We start from the raw sequence: 24,249 nt of genomic DNA, 5'->3' as shown, positions 1-24,249 counted from the left end.
AAATACTGTTGAGTAGTTTTCAAATTAATATATATTCTCAAAAACGACAACGGCGAGATAAATTAAATAAGTCTAATCATAATGTATCAAACGGATAAACTTTAATAATTTAAAGTACTCAGTCACTACTGACTATAAAAAAAGTAGTAAAAAAAATTGATTTTGATTCTCCATAATGTTTTAAGCAAAGTTTTTTTTTTTTAAATTTAAAATGCCAAATTCACCTGGTATGTGGTTTATTTAAGCCATGCATTTCTGCTCTGCTTTACTTTAAGTTTTATGATTATATAATAATCAAACAATTCTATGCCATTTACTATCCCAACCGATGGGCGCCGGGTAACCAGGTGCCGCGGAGAATAAGACCGACGCCGGCCCTCGCGCGCCAAATTGCCCGTGTTGCGATCTAAAGCACTTCTAAGGGTTCTCGCTCACGTGTGAAATCATCTTAATTTACACGTTATGGCCTCTACCTTATGAGGTTTACACCAAAGAAACATAACACCATAATATTTAAGAATTCCTTAATCGAATAATCCCGTTATTTCTGAAACGCTTTTGACGTGAAACAGAGAGTATGATGTTGGCTAAATGCTTGAGTAATAATTTATAAACGAAATTGTTTAATTCCGATGGCCAAAGGAATCATTGAATTTTGTATTATTAAGATGATAATACGTATTCGTAGACTAGACTAGAATTAAGTTAGGCGTGTATAAATTTCATGTTGCGTACTGTTCCGTGCGATAAAAAAAACTATGTAGATATTGAAATAATTTATTTCAATATCTACATAGTTTTTTTCGCTCATGCACGATAACAGTAATGATGATTACCTGGAACAAAAAAGGTGACATAAGTGATATGATATTTATTCAAAGAGATACAGTCGAAGAAGTAAGGGGAATACTCGAGACGTTAATTAAAAAATTATACAGGAAATTATTAATAGGTCAACCGTGTAGTCGATTAGATAACAAACTAGTTTATTAGGGCAAAGTTGTCGCAGGAGTATGATCAGTTAAAGGATTATAGTGTATTAGGTACGTCGTTTTAGGGTTTATATTGGCTTCCAAATTAATATCTGTAAAGGACCTTATCACATTAAAAGCGAGATAAAGCAGTAGCGAACAATACGGCGAGTGTCGGCCGGGCCCGGGGGCGGGATGACGCGTGGTTGAGGAATGATCAGCCGCGTGGAAATGACGACTTAATGGATTAAACGTGTCCATCGACATCGAGATAAGTGTCGCGCCTGAACCGTCGCTGTCAGTGGAGATTAAACACGGAAATTACAAAAAAATGTGATATAATGGAAATGTTGTAATATGCTGTTTTAACGACCCCAGATGTACTGATAACAAAGCAATTATTTTTTACATCTATCAGACAGAATGTTAGTATCGATTTTAAACTAATGAATAAAAGTAACACTCTGACTAATAATAATAATCATTCCAACAAGGTAAAAGGAAGATGTAGAACGATGGTATCTTTGCCTAACGTATTATACATAAAACTAGGTCTAATACTAATAATAATATTGTATCTGCTCACGATGAATTAAAATAAGAGAAAAAAATACTATCTGCAAATTTTAGAGTTTAGTTCCAGTAACAGTAGTAGCTCGGGTAGTTAAAAATGCAACTAGTGCACAAACCTCATGGTTAGTGAGATATGTTCAACATTTGTCACTAGCGAACGTAAAGTCTATTGAAACCAACTCTAAGTTTAATAATTATGACTCTGGACAGAACGCACTATCGAACCTTCGCAGCACCCGGCGGCCCCGACAGTTGCGTGTCGATATGATAAATTGAATACAGACAGTATGTTATAACGAGCTATGCGATGCACATTAAACTACACCACAATGCCCCACGATTTACCGCCAATCTATTCTTTTATAACGCAGGCCAATGAACGCCTTCCCACTTACGACAAAAAGTCGACCGAGAGATCTCCTGCTGACCTATTGTAAAAAAAAATCTCAAGGCGGCCTGCATAGGTATTGTGTCCCACAACGAGTGTGAAATATAAAGGATACACCTTTATTTGTTAGGGCGTGTAACTATTTACAAAGTTGTTTTCGATCTACACAATGATCCAGATTGGTGATGTTATTGCAAATTTTCCGCTGCTCGTGCGTCAAAAAGGTAAAATATTGCGAGAGAGATATAGAGAGCGGGTTTGCGATCGGGTTCGTTGTAACATCGTTTAAATAGTGGAGCGACGGACGCGCTAACCGACCTATCATTCCGACACCTTGGAAATTACGATCACGACTATTTATTTTATTACGTACAGCTTGTTAATCGTGAATCACTCTAAACCAAACGTTAGAAAATAGTGTAAAACGTGTTAAATTGGTGCACTACTTTCATACCGTGAAGAATTGTATCTATACATTCATGTAATCAACTACATACAATCTAAAAGAAAAAAATATTATCTTTTTTTGTATTCACACGTTAAATACCAAAATACAAAAAAAAAGAAAACTAAACCTTTACACATAGATTATAAATTTATAAAAATATATTTAAATTCAAAATAATTTCAAGCTAACATAACAAATGAATTCATAAATTTTTATCAATGCAAATCTCCAGCGTTACTTTATCTCAACTGAATAAATATTACTTGTCCACCAAAAAAATCAAAACAAACAAAATTATAAATGTGATTATTTATTTATATGAGACTGACATATTACATTGATAAAAAAATTGTTACTCAAATTTAAAACATATATCGATAAGACCTTTGTCAGTTTCAATCATGATGTGTTTACTTGATTAAAAAAAGATCCTCTTCTTTCATCCCGTCTTACGAAGATGCACGTAATAATTTTTTTAAATGTAATTAATCAACTTGTCTTTATCAGCGACATAACGGATGGCAGGTCCACGTCCAATGAACTCTACGACTACGCGAAGGTGATAAAGATAGCAGAAATTGAGGTTCACAATAAGTTCCTGATCCTGACTTAGAAAGCTCGTCTAAATCAGTTATTTCTACGAACCTGTCGTGCAATACATATTTATGAATAAATAAACTTTTTCCCGTGCCTTTATTCCGCGGTATGAAAGAAAAACTTGTTGAATAGCTTATGTATTTTTCCAGACAGTGTTCTACATCTATACCAAATTTCATACAAAAACAGGTTATTAGTAAAAAATCTTTTAATAAAATATTATATTAGCGAGTATAATAATATAGACTTACAGTTTCAGTGTCTTCAGATGTTTATTACGGAATAATATATAATTCATTATGTACATAATATAACTAAAACTTTTAGAAGAAACAGGTTACTTTTATTACGTATTAACTATCGTAATAATTTGGTGTAGATAAGAAAAACAAAAAAAACATCTTCCAATGTTTGAAAACATTTAGCTAATTGGAAAATTTTAACCATATGTAAAGTTATACAAAGATAGAGTATTAGCGCCAATTTGTAAAATCAAATGGTTTGATATCAAATTACTGACTACGCAAAAGGGATAATGATTGAACGTTTAGATAAATGATAGGTTTACTCTAATAATGCGAAAACGTTTAGGCGAATCCTTAAATGCAACCAAATTCCACATATTTAATCAATTATTTTTAAATTGAAATGTAATGTAATGAATATGTTAGCAAAAACATTTTAAAAACGAAGAGAAATCTAAAACGTCAAATTCCATTAAAAATCAAAATGTAAAAGAAAACTTTAAATATATAACACAAAGTTTAACTGGACTTTTCTAACTATATCGATATGGCTAATACGCGTAACAAGCTCATAATTTCTTGAACACGCGTTAATCGTCAGCAAAATAATTTTGTCTGTGGAGTGTTAACAAGCAACGAGTATGGCAGCTCGCCAGCGCACTACCTGGGCAGCTGGTTATATCCCCACCCAGCTTCATGTCACCGCCACCCCGCAATATCGCTGTCCTTTTCGCACCTACCTTAAGAAAGCTCGGACAAGTACCACAAAAAGCAGTTTGGCTTTGTAGTGTTGTATGTGAATTGCTAGTGTGTGCGTGCCATGTATTTTTCTGACAGGCAGTACTGTGAAACGAATAAAGCGAAACGTGAAGCTCCGTCTTCGGCGGATAGAACTTTTTAGCCCCGGGCAATGATTTACCTGTTGGAACGCGTGAACCGGCGCGGCCTTGTGCGCGAGCGCAGGTTCGACTGCGAGTCAGTTCCAATCCAAGACTCAGCGCGGGTGCGCGTCACGTCGCTCCGATCGTTGACACTCGATTTTGTCCAATTAGTGCGCTCGCGAGAAACGAGTTAAGTGGTTTGGCCGAATAGTGAAAATTCCGACTCAAATAACAAACTCGCGTCAACGATGCATTGTCAAATTCTTTATTAGTGCTAACAATATGTAACATAAACTATGTAAATTATATAAGTTTAAGTGCAGTTTAGTGAATTAAAAATGTGCATAATGTGGTTAATGAGCGCTCTATTAATGCTGAGTGCGAGTTCGTGCGTGTGGTGCGCATCCTTGTCGGCAACGACGGGGGCGCGGTATCAAGCTCCTGACGAGTGCCGATGGACGACTGACAACGATGAGTCTGGAGTGACGTTGCAATGCAGATTAAGAACTATAAATAGCGAGTTAGAAAATACAAACTTTAGTGCTATACAACCCCATCTTACCGTGCGGCTGCGACTAGAATGTAGTGATGCATTATTCTTTCAAAGTTCTTTAGCTCCCGGAAGTTTTCGTCAATTAATAGAGTTAAGAGAGCTCACAATTGAATATTGTAAAATTGGTAACCTGTCCGATGGAGCATTTACGGGCCTCCGTGAACTTAAAAATTTAACAATTAGAACACATAATACGGAGTGGGCGACCATGTCACTTGAAATAACACCGACAGCTTTTTCAAGAGATATACAAAATTTGGAAAGACTAGATCTAAGCGAAAACAACATGTTGACCTTTCCTGAAGGAGCCCTGTGTACTTTGCGAAATCTAGAATATTTGAACATGACTAACAATCGAATGAGAGATATCAGTCACTTTCAATTTTCAACTGCTCATCGACACCCGACTGAAAAATGCGGGGACAATCTTTTGATATTGGACTTATCGAAAAATGTTATAGACACACTTCCGCCAGGTCTTCTTTCTGGGCTTAAGCGACTACAAAAGCTTTACCTTCAAGGCAATGGTCTCAACTCTGTAGCTGATAGATCATTAGAAGGGCTCATTTCATTAACGACCATTCGCTTCTCTGACAACCAACTTACTAGTTTACCACCGGAATTATTTAGCGATACGAAAGAGCTAAAAGAAATATATTTAAACAACAATACAATCACAGTGCTAGCGCCTGGTTTGTTTAGCGACCTTTTCCAACTTCTTGTGCTAGATTTGTCACACAATGAATTAACATCTGACTGGATAAACACGTCGACCTTTACGGGTCTAAAAAGACTCGTGTATTTGGACTTTTCGCATAATCGTGTATCAAAAATGGAAATAGCCTTATTCAGAGATCTACATAATTTACAAATATTAAAGATGCAGGACAATTTCATTGAACATATTTCAGAAAACGTGTTCATATCCTTAAGTAATTTGCATACATTAATTTTATCAAACAACAGATTGACTAATATAGAAAGTTATGCCTTCGTAGGGATGCCAGTGCTCACTGTATTGTCGATAGACAGCAACCGTATATCAAAAATACATCCACATGCTTTTAGAAATTGTTCAACGTTACAAGACTTACATATTAATGGAAATCGATTGGATGAGGTTCCGATTGCGCTCAAAGATATTCCACAATTAAAAACGCTCGACCTAGGAGAAAATTTAATAGTGAGCATTGAAAATGCCTCATTTATGACAATGCAACAGATGTATGGGCTGAGATTAACTGAAAACAACATCGGAAACATAAGTAAAGGCGTGTTCGACAAAATGACTTCATTAAAAATACTTAACTTGTCTCGAAACAAAATTCACAAAATTGAAGCCGGTGCATTCGACGGAAACATAAATTTACAAGCCATAAGATTGGATGGAAACTACTTGACGGACATTGGAGGTCTTTTTGCAAAATTACCGAATTTAGTATGGCTAAATATTTCCGATAACCGGTTAGAGTGGTTCGACTACGCCATGATTCCAACTGGTCTGCAATGGTTAGATATTCATGCAAACAGAATTGCTGAACTTGGAAATTACTTCGAGATCGAGTCGCAGCTCTCTCTCAGTACTTTCGACGCCAGCTCTAATAGGCTTACGGAGATAACAGGCAGTGCAATACCGAATTCGGTTGAAATGTTGTATCTGAATGATAATTTAATTTCAAAGGTACAATCTTACACATTTTTCAAAAAGCCAAATTTAACCCGAGTGGATCTTTACGGAAATAAAATAACAAGTTTAGACCCGAATTCTTTAAGGATATCCGCTGTCCCTCAGGATAAATCCGTTCCTGAATTTTTTATTGGAGGAAACCCATTAGAGTGCGACTGCACAATGGAGTGGCTACAAAAAATAAACACTGGAAACCGAGCCAGAACTCAACCGAAGTTAATGGATTTAGACAGTATACATTGTAAATTATTATACAATAGAGGAAACTCATTTGTGCCTTTAGTTGAAGCCGCACCGCATCAGTTTTTATGTAAATATGAATCCCATTGTTTCGCGCTGTGCCATTGCTGCGATTTCGACGCCTGTGATTGCGAAATGACTTGCCCTAATAATTGCACTTGTTATCATGATCAATCTTGGTCAGCTAATGTAGTGGAATGCTCAAGCGCAGGCTACGTAAATTCCTTACCAGAGAGAATACCTATGGAAGCCACACAACTATATCTTGACGGCAACGACATTAAGATGCTTCCCAGTCATGCTTTTATTGGAAGAAAGAGATTAAAAATACTATATCTAAATGCCTCCAATATTGAAATTATTCACAACAGAACATTTAACGGTTTAAAGGAGCTTGAAGTGTTACATTTAGATCACAACGGAATTAATACTTTAGAAGGACAAGAATTTGATGGATTAGAAAATTTACGAGAACTTTACATCGACAACAATAAAATTCGCAGCATAGGAAAAGACATGCTTAGTAACATGCCTCGTTTAAAAATACTACATTTAGACCATAATAGATTGATAACTATATCGGTGTGGCAAATCAATCCAGCTGTTACATCAATAACATTATCGTTTAACCCATGGTCGTGTGATTGTGAATATACAGAAATGTTTAGAGAATGGACGAAAAGAGTAAATTCCATTGTGGATTTGTCAGAAATAAAATGCATTTTTAGTAAAGGAAATAACACTGATATTATACCTTATAATGAGAGCATTTACAACGATTTGGATTCCGGATTCAAAATAACTGAAGAAAACGGCACAATGTGCACAGGTTTGCCTAGTATCAATAACAGTATTAACGGAAATCTTACAGCGACAAAAACTATAATAACCAATGGAGAAGTACAAGACTACATTCCCTTACTTCTGGCAGCCCTCGGCATATTAGTACTAGTCCTATTTGTGAGCCTCTTAACGTTTATATTTAGACAAGAAATGAAGTTATGGTTTCATTCCAAATTTGGAGTAAGGCTTTTCCACAGAGCAAATGACATAGATACAGATGATCGTGAAAAAATGTTTGATGCATTTGTGAGCTATAGTTCTAAAGACGAAGCTTGGGTCGCATCTGAGTTGGTGCCTATGTTAGAAAGAGGCGACCATTCTTATAAGTTGTGTCTGCCGTATCGGGACTTTGCAGTGAGCGGGAACGTAGTTGAAAATCTAACTAGAGCAGTGCAAACTTCGCGCCGTACAATAATGGTTCTAAGTGAGAATTTTATTAAATCCGAGTGGAGCAGTATAGAATTCAAATCTGCTCATCTTCAAGTTTTAAGAGACAGACGGAGAAGACTCATTGTTGTGCTTATCGATGATGTTCCGCCCAAGGATCTCGATCCTGACTTGAGATTGTATTTAAAGACAAATACGTATTTACACTGGGGTGATAAATCGTTTTGGGAGAAGTTGAGATTTGCTCTGCCCGACGTGCCGAGCAACCAGCGGTGCCGCGGTGTGCCGAGCCCCGGCGCAGGCGGCGCGGTGCCCATGCACCGGCACCATTACCCGCGGGGCCACATGGGCGCGCTGCCGCCACCACCCGTGCACGGCGCACACCCTGTACTGCCACCGCACCCCTCACATGCTGCGCATCAGATACCTCCCCGTGCCTCGCCTCGTACACTCTCAGCTCACGTTTAAGGTACTTTAGAACTGTAAACCTTAGTGTAGTGAAGTGCCCTGTAGTGGAATGTAAACAAAGTGCAGTGTAAATATGACTCAGTGAACATTGTGATAGCTAGTCCGATAGCCTGTATATTGTAAATATTTTACTTTTAATTTAATGATAGTGTAAAAATATTCCTAAAATGTCATGTGTGTAAAATATTTTCTGTCGCTAAGTAAAGAAAAATGTGCAATTATGTTTGACGTGTTAAACAATGTACTTGCACTAAAACATGCATTTTTACTGTATATCAACTGTAAGAATATCTAAATTATAACGTCTTTTGTTACTTTGGTGTTATCCCACAAAGGCTGTGCTTGTTGGGCCAATGCCATACTATTTACTATAAAGTGACTTAAAATGGCTGAGCTGCCAAAATCTGTGATAAATTAGATGTAGTTATCTTTCTAATATTACGTAGCATTTGTAGCTTTGTATATTTTGTAATAAAATCATGGCTAAAAATTAAATATTTATTGTAGACATTTTCAAAAGTTGGCAACTTCAAAAAGTGATAATCGAAAAATAAACGATCGATATGAAAATACGAAGTTTTCTTTTATTATTTATTTCTTTTAACTATTTATTAAAATAAAAAACCAAACAGTTTCTCAGTTTTATAAATTTTAATCGAACTATACTGGGATGAAAAAACTATAATTAATATCATGATAAAACTATGAATAATCTAGTTGAAAAATATTTATTACAATAACAAAGTTATAAGATTTGACATAAATTTATATAACAGTCAATATTATTTAAAAAGTATTACAATATTTGTATTAAACTAAATTAAGTACTCGGTTTGGTTTTCTTTTGATGTTAAAATGAAAATATTATTATTATATTATAAATATAATAAATACTATATTATTCATTATTTAAAATTATACATTTAATACTTTTTCGGTAACACATATTTCTAAACATGTAACTTGACACATTGAAGTCTGTCACAAGCTGATTACAAAATTTTATAACTATAATTGTGTAGTTATACAATGTTTATTACAAAAAACTAAATATTTTATTACTTAAAAATGAGTCTTAGGAGTAATCCAGACAGGGCTAAGAAAAACTGTTGTACTTTTTCTCTGGTTTCCTTATTTATGAAAAAAAATACAGAAATTTTCAAAAGTACTATTTCGATTAAAAAAATAAATTTGATGTAAAGTACGATATCAATATGTTTCTTCAATTATACAAGCGCACACCTTTTAATGTTAAACTAGCTTTCGCCCGCGACTTCGCTGCGAGGGTTCAGTATAAAAGTTAGGAGGTAGCCTATGTGTTCTTCCAGACTATGTTCTAAATCTACGCTGAATTTCACCGAGATCCGTTAAGGCGTTCTGGACATACCTTCTAACATCCATCTATCCATCCATCCATGTAAACATTCGCATTCATAATATTAGTAAGAAATAAGATTTATTCTAATTATAAATAGTTTATTCCTAACTAGTCAACTAGTTCTTCCTGAAACAAACTTTTTCTAATATATTTTTTTTTTCAATCATTGTATTTCCAAATTAAATTTCAATTATTGTATTTAAATTAATATACACTTAAATAGCGTCGAGCATGAGCGTCGGTGGCTCAGGGGTTAAGCACTTGACTTGCAATCTGCAGGTCCTGGGTTCGAATCCCGCCATGTACCAATGTGTTTTTCGATTTTCGATTTACATATGTACATTTATCCGACGTTCTTACGGTGAAGGAAAACATCGTGATGCAACCTGCACATATCTGAGAAGAAATTCAATGATATGTGTGAAGTCAACCAACCCGCACTTGGCCAGCGTGGTTGACTATGGCCTAGTCACCCCTAAAATTGGGGTAGGCTCCGAGCCCCTCGGTGGGGACGTATAGTGAGCTGATGATGACACTTAAATAGTAATACATTGCTTATCGGCACCAAGATAATTTCTACATCTCATTATGGATAACAAACATCTATAGGTATTACGAAGTGACGTCTAAAAGAGGCACACAAAGAACTGGAAAGCCATTTCTTAGCATTAAATAATCGTCAAACAAAAACCGATACTAGGCAAGCAATTGCTAAAGGCTTATCTAATTTAAATATTCAAGAAACATGATAGACTTGGATCAAAACGGCATCTCCACGTATAGGAAAGCGTATTGCATATCAGGTTTTTTATGTGGGATCCGTAAGGATAGCGCGCCGGCCGTCGACCGCGGCCCTTCAATCTGAGGTAACGAGCTCTTGGCCCTCGGCGTAAGTAGGTGTGAAACAACTGGAGTTGCGAACAAAAGGATCGCCTTGTGTAAGTGTAGGTATTGAAATGCATTCATAGAATTGCACTTAAAATCAGTGAATGCTAAATGTTTCTTATATTAGAATAGTGCTGAAGAATTCAAATAAACTTATAAGATAGAATTTTACTTAATACAAAAGCTAATTCTGTCTGATGTTTGATCATTTAACTGCATATAAAAATAACGGTGATATGCTGCTTCTAGGTGTCTATAAAATTTTTTTGATACTTTATCTCATCAAATAAAATATGAAAACACACGACGAACAAGATATATAGGTAAGTAATATAAATTATGACTGAAAATTTTATAGCATAAATAAAGTATATTTGTCCTCCTTGTCGTAGCTTGAGTATTACAATAAATTGTTACTTTGATATGAATTATTATCTTGTTAAAATAGTTTATAAAACACATACAAATATCTCCCGCGGGAGTGTGAACCTTCGCGCCAATACTACTGTATGATCTCAAAACAGTATGGATTGTGAGTCGATGTTATGACTATTGTTGTGAAAATAGTCCTATTATGTATAGCGTGGTTTAGAAGCTATAGAAAACTATTTGAGAATGGCGGTTAGGAGTTTTAGTGAGAAAAGTATTTTGAATGAAGCGAAAAATATATAACCAAAGCTTTATTGAACAATAATTTATGATTTTAGATTACATTTCTGGATTATTTAGATATTTTACATTATACAAAACATCGAATCACAATTAGGCCGAGCAACACAAGCCATCATTACATATTTATTCAACAATTTAAATAATAATATATGTTCTTAATTCAAATGCTATTCGTAGCTCCTTGCCGCCATCCATCTGAGCGGGGGTAACGATCGAGAGCTCGCAGCGCTGCGGTCACTGGAACCGAATGCAGCCTTTGAAATAACTCAAGTTATATCGAATATATCCTTCAATGGACCGAAGAAACGTACAGAATATTGAATAACTTTTATATGCAGGTGTGTCACCGCCTATTATTTAAGTAAAGTAATCTAGAGCTCATAGCGCTTTACTACCCAACACATGTTTATATAATCTATAAGTATGTTAGGTTTGTTTGATTAAATAATGCTGGATAGATATCCTTAAGAGATATAAAGACTTAAGCAATGTCATTAGATAGTAAAGATAATTTAATCTAAGCGGAATAGCATAAAACAGTATATTTATTTCATTGTTTTCGTATGTATTTATTTTCAATAGACTATTCTTGCATTGTTGAAAACCGATGACCCATCCGAAAAACACACACGAGAACCATCTATTCCGTTTTCGAGAGAAATAAATTAATACCAAAAATAACATGAAGGTGAAAAAACGAATGCGACGCCGCAGTGTGTACAACATTAATCAGAGCTGTGAGAAGGCGTAGAGAAAATATTTTACGATTGTTACAACGCCGATGAAACGTTAAAAATGCTGTCGGAGCTATATTGAAACATTCGACGCATTGTTCGTAGCGATGGGCCGATAAGGCACCGCGGTTCCGACTAGCGTCCTCCGCGCACCTTGTTGATTTTCTAGCGTAAACTGTCGGATGAGACGCGCCCGTAACAAGTTTCTTTTTTATTATTACTGGTTTAGTGTAGAACGGAACGCGACTTAGTATCGATCGGTCGATTAAAGTCTTGAGATATCATAATCACCGGTCTGTGCGTTTATCGTGTGTATAATCGGAGAGCGGCAATAAATTTGTCTCATTTTTATAATCCTGGACCGTGTAGTGTTTTCTATTATAAAAAATTTGATGTTTTCACATTCCAACCCGTTACTTTTTACTGGGGAATAAAAGTAAAATAAACATTGAACCGACAACTCGAACAGCATACAAAAGACTTCAACGGGAGCTATTCTTAACCAAAATAATCATAGGAAAATTTAAAACGAACTCTATCTATCAAAATTAACAATAAGATGTGATTTAAAAATAAATTTTCAATTTCAATGAAATAACATTTAACTTTGCATCATTTAAAACTCTATTTATATCCACTTTTAAATTTGGTTAATTTCTTAGTTCATCGCATTTAACACGATAACTGTTTTCTATTTTCATACTTACTGCACTGTTCTTTGACCTCAATTAAATAACAAATACTTCACACAATTCAATTCCACTAATTATTGTAAATACCTTGGTACTTGTGAACTAGTAGAGTAGTTACATTAGTACGATGTGAGCAAATTACATTGCATAAGCTTTGTTTGATTAATATCCAAGGAAAATGTGAACTTAGGTACAAGTTTGGAGGGATATTCAACGCTAAATTTTTCATTGAATTCGTATATGACAACAAAATAAATCAAACACTATTAAATATGTTAATTTTTTAAATACAAACTATCAAAATATATTCACATACAAGTAAGTATATGCAACTGTTTTTTTTAAGTGGATAAGAAATATTTAACGTACAATTTAGGTAGCTATTATAAGAGCACACAATAACATGGCTTAAATAAGTTCGGTGACTCATCGTACTAACGATCTTTATTAAAGCGAAACAATTTTGACGCAAATTATACGCTGCTTTCGACCAGCACTTTAATTAAGTTGCTCCCAAGAGATTAATTTGATAACCAGATTGTTATTTCAATAATGTTAACAAGAGGTTATCTAACAATCAAACTATTTGTTTTCACATGAGCCCAAAAATAATGACCATTAATTGGTTTGTTCTACAAAATTAGAAATACTAATTAAAACATTTGATTGTATGTTATTATTTTCACTTTCGCTACTTCCAGAGACTACAACATAGACTACTAAAATATGAAACGTTTTATCTATCAATAACAAGACAAAAAAACTTCAATTAATGAAAAGGTACATATCTCAAACAGGGTCGTTTGTACCTTCCTATGTGATCACTTACGTTTGAACGAGAGGTTCGTTTAATTAACTTGTGGTACACACTTGGCTCAATAAGTGGGCTATGAACGACGCCGATCATTGAGATGCCGGTTTACAAATAAGCCTGGCCTATAACCAGAACATATATTACGGCTTGGACGAATATGGATTACATGAGACGAAATAAATGTTACTTTAATTACTTTAAATAATGATATTAATAGACAATAAATAATTTTCAAGAAAACACTTAAGACTAAAACAACATGAGATTTATTAAAAAAAATGAACATAGTCACGTGAGAAGATATCAAAACATATATTGCAGCACCTAACAAAAATTCCGTTATTATTATCGACTTGTGTAATGCTACCAATTAAAGTAGCAGTTAACAGAAAAAAATTACGTTGTACAGAACCGATATAAACAGGCATTCAAAATTCTCTTCAAAACTAAAGTCCACAAACGGGTATCAGCCTAAAGTAATTGGCCGCTGTTGGTTCGAGCGAGACGCTAGATATTCTATAATGGTTAGAAGTATTTAACGGCAAGATAAAATCTCAACAAAGGCGATTTGGTTGGTCGTCTTGTTTTGGTAGTTATAGCTTTCACGTATGCATCTATCAACTAATCTAAGAAAGGTCCAGCTCAGTGAGAGCTCCAGAGATCGTAGAATCTAATTCATGCGCCTTAGTGATCGAAAGGATCTCTCGATGTTGGTGAGTAGTAAATGAATTGACCTGAGGTGCGAGCTAGCGAGTGAGTGCCGGCGTCGGCGCCTCGCCTCTGATATGTAAATGATAATTGGTTTTTGAATGGGAAACATTTTGTTAATATAACTGCTAACAATATAACTGCAAATACGAGACTTACCTATGAATTTACTAATAATGAAAACTGAGCATAAATAATCGAAGCAAAATATTTTTAAAGGAAAGGTTTGAAATTTCCAAAATAAAAATAAAACCACAATGAACAGATCATAGCACGAAAGCAGGTGTTTTAGAAGGCGAGAACTCCAGAACTTATTAAAACGCAGACGAAGCGGTTGAAATGTAAAGAAATAAACCTCAGGGTCCGACTGAACCATTTCACCCAGCGGGGGCGAGCACACGGGACAAACAAGCCGTTCCCCTTTTGTTACCAAATGAATTATTCTTGTACGCTTTCCATTTATTAATGGTAGATTTTATTTGCTCTTATTTAATTTAGCATTTATTCAATCTGCCCCGGTGCGATACCTCTCGCGAGCTGTTTGTTTCTCACCTTTTGTGGGCAGGCTCATTGAGCTCGAGGTGTCGGGATGTGTTCGCGAGACTCGTGGCTCGGTTTACACGCCCAGCTCCGGTGCCTTTCATCTACCACAAAGCGTAATTGAATCCTCGCACAATTCTATGCACACCATAACACTTAATAGGGAATTTAAGCATTGGCATTGGGCATTGTGCGCTTTGGATTAATGTAGAGCGATAAAATAATCGCACGCAGAAGCAACTCAACTGACCCCCGAATGCTATAACCTGATTTAGAAAGACACAGCTTTGCTAAACCAAAACCACATTTCATTAAAGACAACACAAGACAACATAACATTCTCAAGATTCAACGCTCGAATAAGAATGATAGAAACAGAACACATAAAATCAATTCTAGCGATATAAACTGACCCGCCGTTCCTACAGCCTTAGCTTCGTCAAACTCTGTCTTTCAGAAATGTCATCGAGATATGAATTCTGATATAAATAGATACGTCAGCTCGGTCATAAAATTGAAAATGGATCCTCGTAAATCGGAATTATTGAGCGCGGTCGCAAATTGTTGCGCGTACGCCGGCGTGCATTCTTGTACTTGATCATTGCAGTTTCTGCGCTTATATTCCTCCCTAGAAAGGTCATAAAAAGTAATACTGTGAAAAAATAAAAAGTTTAAATTTCAAGCTAAAGCAAAACTTGCATTTTTTTACATCATATAAAATTTTAAAAAAAAACGCTTTTTCTTGTTATCATATAAAGTGCCATTTGCTGTTTTTTGTAACCGTCACATAAAATTACCAGCTATGAAAACAATCAGTAGTAGGTTCAAGACAACAGTAATAAATTTATGTCATGTTTATTGTTTTATAAATAAACGTATACTATACAAAATAAGAGTTATGAAATACATATGTGGGACATAACATATTTTAAAATTTGACGAGCAAATGTAACGTTATACTTGTAGGTAAGATACACGTAGTGGGCGGTATATAAATTAAGCTGTCGTAAAAGGCTAATATGAGGCAACGATAGAAAACACATATCCTACTGTTTCGAGAGGGCTACGGCTCGTAAATGTAAAGTTGGGAGGCGCGGGACGGTATGTCAACTATAAAAACGCAATATCATACATCGATCACGCTGTACACTCATCCAACAATGGCCGACGATTGTGAACTGCTATCTAATCGTAATGAATATAAATTTTCAGATGACATTTACGATCGGTTCGCTCCGTGATGCTGCATCTATATAAAAGCGTTAGATACAGGTTTTAATGTACGCATACATAGCCGATGTATCACGACTGTATCAATTTGTAGCATCAACGGTGTAAAATATTATTTTTATCTGGTCATTTATCACCAAATATTTCTTTGACTTTGAATGTTAAACAAATCGATACGTAAGTACGTGCATCAAAGATAAATAGACTGATTAAACAAACATAAATAGTTCCCGCACAAAACCAAGAGAACAAAATATAAATACTACTAAGCCTTGTAATTTAAACAGCTTACGGAGATTAGAATTTTAAAATTATCTCTGGCAACTTTTATAGATGAGATAAATAGTAAACATTATCTATGTTCTGTTAACACAATTACATTCACCGATAGATATAAAAAGAACTGCCTCTGATAAAATTAGAAATAGAAATTCCTGATGAGAAATCATCAGCAACAAAACACCATAAAATAACGAACATTAAAAGCTCATGCATTCCTAACGGGGCGAACATAACTCGTAGCCAACACAGAATTAACACACAATCAAGAGACATGATAAATTGTTGTTAAAATAGTGAACTATGACACACGTTAGGAGCGTCGGCTGACACGTGTGTTGCTGGGGCACCACAAAAACTGACATCTCATTGATGTATCGAGCGAGACGGCGGCTCCTGCTCCGTTAGCCGCTCGACAAAACGATGTACTATTATTTATCACGTCACGATATCTATCTCGAGCCAGGACTAAAACAAAATTATCTAATTTATACCACTAATAACTAATAAAACGTCGTAATTAGACGAATTTCAATTAGACTTGTAATAGAAACAGTTTTAGTCCACATCTTTATTCTTCTAACAATTGGAAGACCGTTTACCTCACGTTAAATAACACGCTGTACATAAAATTTGAAGTTCTTCCTTAATTTATATGAAATACTCGATTGTCAACAGATAATTCTAAAAACACAATGTAATATATTTGACTCATATTCTACCACACTAAATATTAGTTCTATTAAGTCAATACTCCAGCTAATAAGGTGGACATTTGACAAATGCCTTCCCATTAAGTTAGCCCGCAAGAAATACATCACTACCGACCTTAATCAAAGACGTGCGTGGATGTATAAGAGAAGCAACAAATTGCGAACAAGATTCACGCTGTTCCTAAGGAATAAAGTGATAATTATTTTAACATTCTACCAAAACTAACAGGACATAAATTCTTAAATATTTTAAAGTAATTAAATTCTAAGTTTTGTTGCAAAGTTTGACCAAAATAAAATCGAGGAAATGTAAAAATCGTCGTAATTGATTTATTGCGGTCACCGCAATAGGCGATGGTATTTTTTCAAACTTTGGCATTACTAACGTCTGGCAAAGAAAACTCCGAAAGGGTTAATTAGAACGAATGAACGGTCATCCAAGAGCCGAATGTCGAAGTTTAGCGGATCACCAATTCCAATGCTTTAATATAATAACGACCCCCGCCCGTTCCTCGTTTCTTTAATTAAAATTAACGACGCAAAACTCTGACAGTCATCGAATTATTAGTACAGAAAGCTAACTTTTAATTAGTTCGCCTCCCTCCGGCTATACTTTTGTGCATTTACTTAACTTGAATAATTTGATTTCTTTCCCCATCACTCGTTCCAGTTCTGAATTGTTTCAACATTTCGATTCTAGTGACAATGAAAGGCGATGGTACAAAGAGCATGTGTAACCAAAAAGCATGCATTTGTTAAAGTATTCGTGTTGAAAAAAGTCGAACGATGTGATAGGATTGCTTCTAATGGACATCGCGTGTGAAAAAGACTAAAGACTAAAAGACCACCTAAGCCAGGTGTTAATCATTAATCACACTGACGGATAATAAATAAAGGCAAATTGTTATAAGATTTCACTGAACAAATCATTTCATAAGTCATACATTCCTTCTCAATTTCTACCATAAGTAAAAAGCTATGTGTTGTTAATATTATCAAAATTTTAAATTTCAAGCCAGTAATACTATGCTATCATCTCATCCGGTCACGGTTCAATTCTGAAGTGTTACAATTATTTAGAATTAAGTCAAGTCGGTTTAGTTACATTATAATTTATTTTACAAATTGTTTCGAAGTTCAGTTACTCGTAACACCTAACAGTAAATGAAATATGAACGAACAAAAATGAACAAATACATATATAATTCCAATATGACATTGAATATTATTAAACGTATAATAGTTAAATTAAAATAATACATGTTCACGAAATAAAACCTCGTTAAATGCATTATAAGAATGAGCATTTAGCACTTAATTAAAAATGATCACTTGTAAAACATTACAAGCGTCAATGATACCTCACGAAGACACCAGGGGACCATAAACCGGTTGCAAGACCTAGGTGAGAGAAGCCTGAGGTGCCTTTTAAATACATACGGACACCGCATGAGCACCTACGCCCAGTTATAAACAAATCGCAGAGTGAAACCAATGAATATAAAGAAGGCCTATGAAATAATTTTTACAATTACTATGACGTAATAAACATGTCACTCAGATGGGCGTCAATTACATTTAATGAAACAGCTGAATACTACTGCATAATATTGTAATCTACAATGCTATGAACCAAGAACAAAGATGTATTATAAGAGCTAGGAACTGAAAAATATATGTACATCAAATGTAATTATGTACATATGAATTCATTTTTTATTCGTTAAAGAAAACATTCCACTGTTTTATTTAGAAAGATAGAAAAGGATAGATAATTCAAAGTACATCGTCTAAAATAAAATGAAAACTTTCGATTTGGTAACAGTCCATTAACGATGCGGACAACGAACTTGACAAATTGCTTACGCTCTGAATATCCAGACACCATGACACTGGGCTAGAGAGAGATACCGCCCGATGCATCGCCGTTATGTTTAGATTACCAGATAGCTTTATCAACCACGGAAGTAACAAACGCTGACCGACCTGCTGATATCACCGTTATACAAAGTAATGAAAATGTTATAAAATAATAAATAAATAGTAAAAAAAAACAATAAATAATAAGTATTTTTGTACATCCAAAGATCAGACGGAGATTAACAAATTTCCTTATGACTTGGCTTAAATATTACACATTCGATTAAATTAAGGTCTAAGGAATTAAATAATAATCTTTTACAATTAAGTTATTGCATAGGTTCAAAAACATTATTACAAAAGAAATTATTGGAATGTAAATAGCTATCAATATCTTATAGTTTTTTTTTATTTCTGTCAAATTTCCATAAACTCATACTTATGTGTGAAAATATAAATCAAACAAAGAACAAGGGTAGCCATCTGAATTTTGTTTATAATTTTAAGCCTTGGTTTGATACAGGGTATCTTCACTCCTTCATCTTGGGTACAATCATAGCACGCAGCATAAACGAGTTCAAATGTCCGGCTTGTCTGTCGCGCATCAATATGGGAAGCGTAATCAATATGTTAATATCACAGATAAGAAATTGAGATTCCTTCACATATAAAACATCCAGACGCCGACACGAGACAAGAGTAGCCACTAGCCAGCATTCCCCGAGATACGATCGTAAATAAGAGAGCGTTTAGTTGAAGCCGAGACGACTCGATGATTTTTTTATCTTAAAGTTTCATTATGCAAATTTCTATTTATAATTGAGAATTAAAACTGTATAAGTAATGAATAAAATCACAATCACATGAATACAACTTTTTAAGACTAAAAGTTATTTATGTCTAATACAAATTTAACAAGATAAAAATTACTGTTGAACTTGAAGAAACTTAGATGTACTTTACAAGATAAAAATAAAATTTCAAGACATCAAATTTCTCGTCTTGGTCTGAATGTAAGTATTCCTCAGGTTATTTCCTCAGTATTTCTCCGGCGCAATTTCGGCTACAGCACCTGTCTCGTTATGTTAGAGCATGAGTGAGGCCGTCTAGCTTTCTTCCGTCTCTGCGGCATAAGTCTGGCTCCAACGTATTCCTATCTTAACTAGTATACGACGAAAAGTGTAATATAAAAACTCAAGTAAAACACTACTGGAAATTTCAACACAACTCAGAACAGGATAACACTAATTATGACTACCAATTACTCATTGTGTAGGTGATAAGAATTTCCAATACTAAATCAGCATAGCGATAACAAATGGAATTTGTTCCAGAAAGCAATCAGCAATTGTAGGCGATGAGTAAACAATAAGAACGACTTCTTCTAAGTACTGTACAATCTAATACACAGTTAACTAGTTTTGCGTTGTGTATAACAGTAATAGAGCAGTGGTAATACTCTAGTTTTTATATACCCTCGAGTGAAAATATTATAAAAGATTAAGTAATTTTTAAATGCGACCTAAATTGCACATGTCGATGTCGCCCACACGACTGTCAAGGTAAAAAGGCACGCGCGACCCCGGGTTTAAACTTACGTACACTCGATCATAACCGCTTCGTTAAGCACAACACATAATTGAAAAAAAAACCACCGCAATTACATATCAAAGAAATATAAGTGCGTCATGATCCAGTGAAGTTGTTTTATATATATTCTTCAGTCATTTTTATAGTATTCTTCAAACATTAAAAACTAGGAATGTCAACAAATTTTATACGCTACTGTTAAAACTTTTTCAAGAAAGTTAAAATGTAACAAATTGTTCTTTAGTTTTTTTTTGTATTAAGTTGATTAGTATTTGGATTATTAAATAAAATATATCGAGAATCAAGGACTAGGAAATATTAATAAAACACAACATGTCTACAACAACCTATTAAATCAATAAATAAATTAAAAAAAAAAAAACAATATAACACGAAAGCTCATTACCCGATGCAATAAATTTATACACAAATAATTGTTACGTAACGTTTAAAAAACACACAGTAAAAAGACAAAAATATCGTTGATATAAATGTGTCACATGTTTCCAATTTAATAGCAGTTTCTCTCCGCGGCTTCTGAGGAAGGACTCCCGATACCAATTTAAGTGGCTCCATACATCAAACTACATCAACCCACGTAAGAATTCTTAAGTTGAATTAGAATTATAACGGCTATTTGGCTGTAAACGTAACAAGATTCTAGTATACCAAACATAAAGACATAAAAATTTTAACTGCCTATTAAATACAGGTATTAAACAATTCTAATTTACTTTGTTAAACTTAAGCTATTGACAGATTTTTGTTAAATTTACAACTATAAAACAATAATGTCAAAAAAATTGACAAAACCGCTGATCTGAAACTGAAGTAATGACAGACAACCTTGTTGTCCCTGGGTTCGACTTTCCTTTAAAATATTTCACAATTTTCCAAAATATGATCGTAAAAAAAAGGTTTTGTGTAACATATTGAAAAAATATTCCAAATAAGTATAAAAAAGAAACAGAACCCACTTGAACACACACAAAAAGTTTCGCTCAGCGTATTAGAACGCTGTGGCGTACGTTTTTGTAATCACAGCGATTGATCAACATCAAAGTAGCGTAGTAAATCGATGATATGTCTATTGCGTTTGATACCGCTTCGCCGCGCCTCGTGAGCCGACGTGAAATGTACAGCGCTAGTCACCGCGGACACTACTTGCTAAGACAGTGGTTAGCTACCAGCCAGGTTAATCGAGTCAGCGGTATCTGCATTATGTCATTAAAACTTCATCACACGCTCATCCGCTTAGATAACTGGACTTTGCACATTTTATACAAGATTACGTCTTCATTAGAGACGCAATAACTCAATTATTTAATAAGCCGTAACGTGATATAACGTTTATAAGCTTAATCCTTCATTTTCATTAATCATAGCAATTAACATAAGTCTGGACGTGGGCCAATAAAGAATTGTAAGCTACATTATGTGGCAGATATTGTTAACTTTCACAAACTAAAATTTTTACATTGAAATCTCTTTGGAAATATCGGGTATTGGGTATACGTTATTGCATCTCATATGAATTTATATCTCAATTTTTGATTATGCACATTAATTTATTGCAGCAGCTTCCAGGCTATATTTTATCGGAACAAAATAAAGATACGACGAAGAAGTCTGTAATTAAGGATTAAATTCGACTGTCTGCTTTTTTTAGTATATGATATTTGATTTATAAGTTTGACATAAATTGAAATTTAATACAGTTAAGGTTACCCACCAGCATTAAATATATTGTACGCATAAGAAAATCCGTATAGGATGAAATATTAAATTCAAATGTCGATTTTTATTTCCCGTAGCTAGCACGAAAATAGTGCAAAAAGTGCGCTCTTCACACATAGGTGAAGAAAACTAAAGTAAAACGCTTGACAGGTTCACATTGGAAAAAATCGACATAGCGGCGGCGGGCGATGCGGACCGAAGTTTTTGTTGCGGGCCGTCAAAGCTCGGTGTCGAGCCACGCGTCGACCACTCAAGTTGGCTCCTCTAATTGGACGTCAACCTGTTGCGACTCCTTGCTGTTTTTCAGCCCTCGAGTGTACACTTTGTGATGAGTACCCGACGTGTACAGTTTTATAATAATCCACAAAGCGATTTTGTAAACGTCCTTTGGCCTTTTTATAACAATCCTTGAATAATAAACTAATTTTGTGAATCATACAAATAGTGTACGATTTACTGTAGTAGAAAGTAAATACGGAACCACTTCGCCTGATGTAGTCCCTTTAAAGTGTTAAAACTAAGCTACTGTACATTTTTTGCTAGGACATTGGAGCAACCAAAACATCGACAACAAAGAAATGATCTGGGACAAGAAGTCGAAGCGGGTTGACGCAACTGTTCCTTACGGTCTCATGATGATCGCTTATTTTCGAAAGGCTTTAAATCAGTAATGGCTATTCGAGCGTGAAGATACCGACGATCAGGTGCGCACCGGGCCGCTGCGACCCGCCGCCGCCGCCGCGTATGTCGATTCTCCACGCCGCCGTGCGACCGACGACGCCGGAAACAAAGTGACAAGTTAACAAAAACTCACATCCATTCATACATTTTTCCCACCGTTATGCGGACAATCCTTATAACTATTATATGGTTCATTGAATTTGTATAGCTTTAAAAATTCATTGACACTTGCATTCCACTCAAGAAAGGTCAGTTGGAGACAATCCCTTAGCAAAAGCCACTTTATCCATACTGTCATTGGAGTTATCTATTAATAAAAGCACATTTGAGATGCACTACCATTTAAAACAAGTTGAAAATATACAACCTCCTTCTTTTTGAAGTTGGCTAAAAACACTATCTGTCACACGCGATTCCGTCTGCGCGGAATTAAAAAAAACTTAATAAGTAGCCTATGTGTTCTTCCAGACTATGTACTTCATCTCTGCCAAATTTATCAAGATCCGTTAAGCCCTTCCGGAGGTACCTTCAGACAAACATCCATCCATTTATCCATCCATCCATCTATCTATCTAAACATTCGCATTTATAATATTAGTAAGATTAAGAAATAGTTTTTACACAGTGCTTAAAGACTTTCATAGAAGTATATTTTAATAACTTTTCCAAGAGCATTGAATAAATATTAAAATCATAATCCTAAACGCCACCAAATCTATTAACAACGACGTACTATATAAAGGTTTAATCAGCGATTGAAAGCGAGGAATAACGAGGTAGAACAGGTAATTTTAAAGAGACCGTTAAAAGCAGGGTCATAAAACTGGCACTAAAACAATAATTAATGTATACCGCATTCGTTATACGGAGCGATGTTATGGCGGTGACGCGAACGAATGGCCGCAATAAACAATCGTTCGATTAGTTAATCCGCCAAGCAATGGAATGATGACGGCAATAACAAGTACGACTTACACGATACATGGGAAAAATTAAAGCACTGTGCTAGTGTTCAAGAAATAGAAAGGCATCTTTAATTGTTCTGAATGTTAGGAAAGTTAATAAATAACAGTGATAACAAACTAACATAAAGTATAGCACATACATCATAAGCACGTAGACCTTGAGAAGCATAATTTATGCACGGTCTATATAAAAAGCGTAAATGCGTAAATGTCATTTTATGCATCACCTTTATGTTATCGTCTTGTTAAATCTGGCATATTGTACCTAGACTTAATTAGTCTCTCAAGCGATTCACGTATAATCCGCAGCAGATGAAAATCGTAAATATCGAAAGCGGTGCGGTGCACACGTGTCACAACACGCTCGTATATAAACTACAGCGGCGGGATCCAATTTCGTTGAAATTTAATGTAAATGCATGAATTTTCCCCGTGCCACTCGTACAATCAGTGTCGAGAGCTGACATTTGCATATGCGTTGCTGAAATTT

The 24,249-nt window shown here is 35.0% G+C and overlaps 2 protein-coding genes across 2 annotated transcripts in view; one reads left to right on the top strand and one right to left on the bottom strand.

Annotated features, from left to right (window-relative positions):
- The window catches only part of LOC106719592 (lysine-specific histone demethylase 1A), a 190,572-nt gene that overhangs the window by 103,925 nt on the left and 62,398 nt on the right, over positions 1-24,249 (bottom strand). The gene's annotated exons all lie outside the window — the stretch shown is intronic.
- On the top strand, positions 4,132-8,441 carry LOC106711536 (toll-like receptor Tollo). The gene has a single exon (XM_014503876.2). The coding sequence runs from the start codon at positions 4,442-4,444 to the stop codon at positions 8,279-8,281; it is 3,840 nt and encodes a 1,279-aa protein (XP_014359362.2). The 5' UTR covers positions 4,132-4,441; the 3' UTR covers positions 8,282-8,441.

This window comes from Papilio machaon, chromosome 11 (genome assembly GCF_912999745.1).
Source record: "Papilio machaon chromosome 11, ilPapMach1.1, whole genome shotgun sequence".
NCBI classification, from domain to species: Eukaryota; Metazoa; Arthropoda; class Insecta; order Lepidoptera; family Papilionidae; genus Papilio; species Papilio machaon.
Note: the sequence above shows the minus strand (reverse complement) of the source record. Positions and strands in the feature narration are given on the sequence as shown.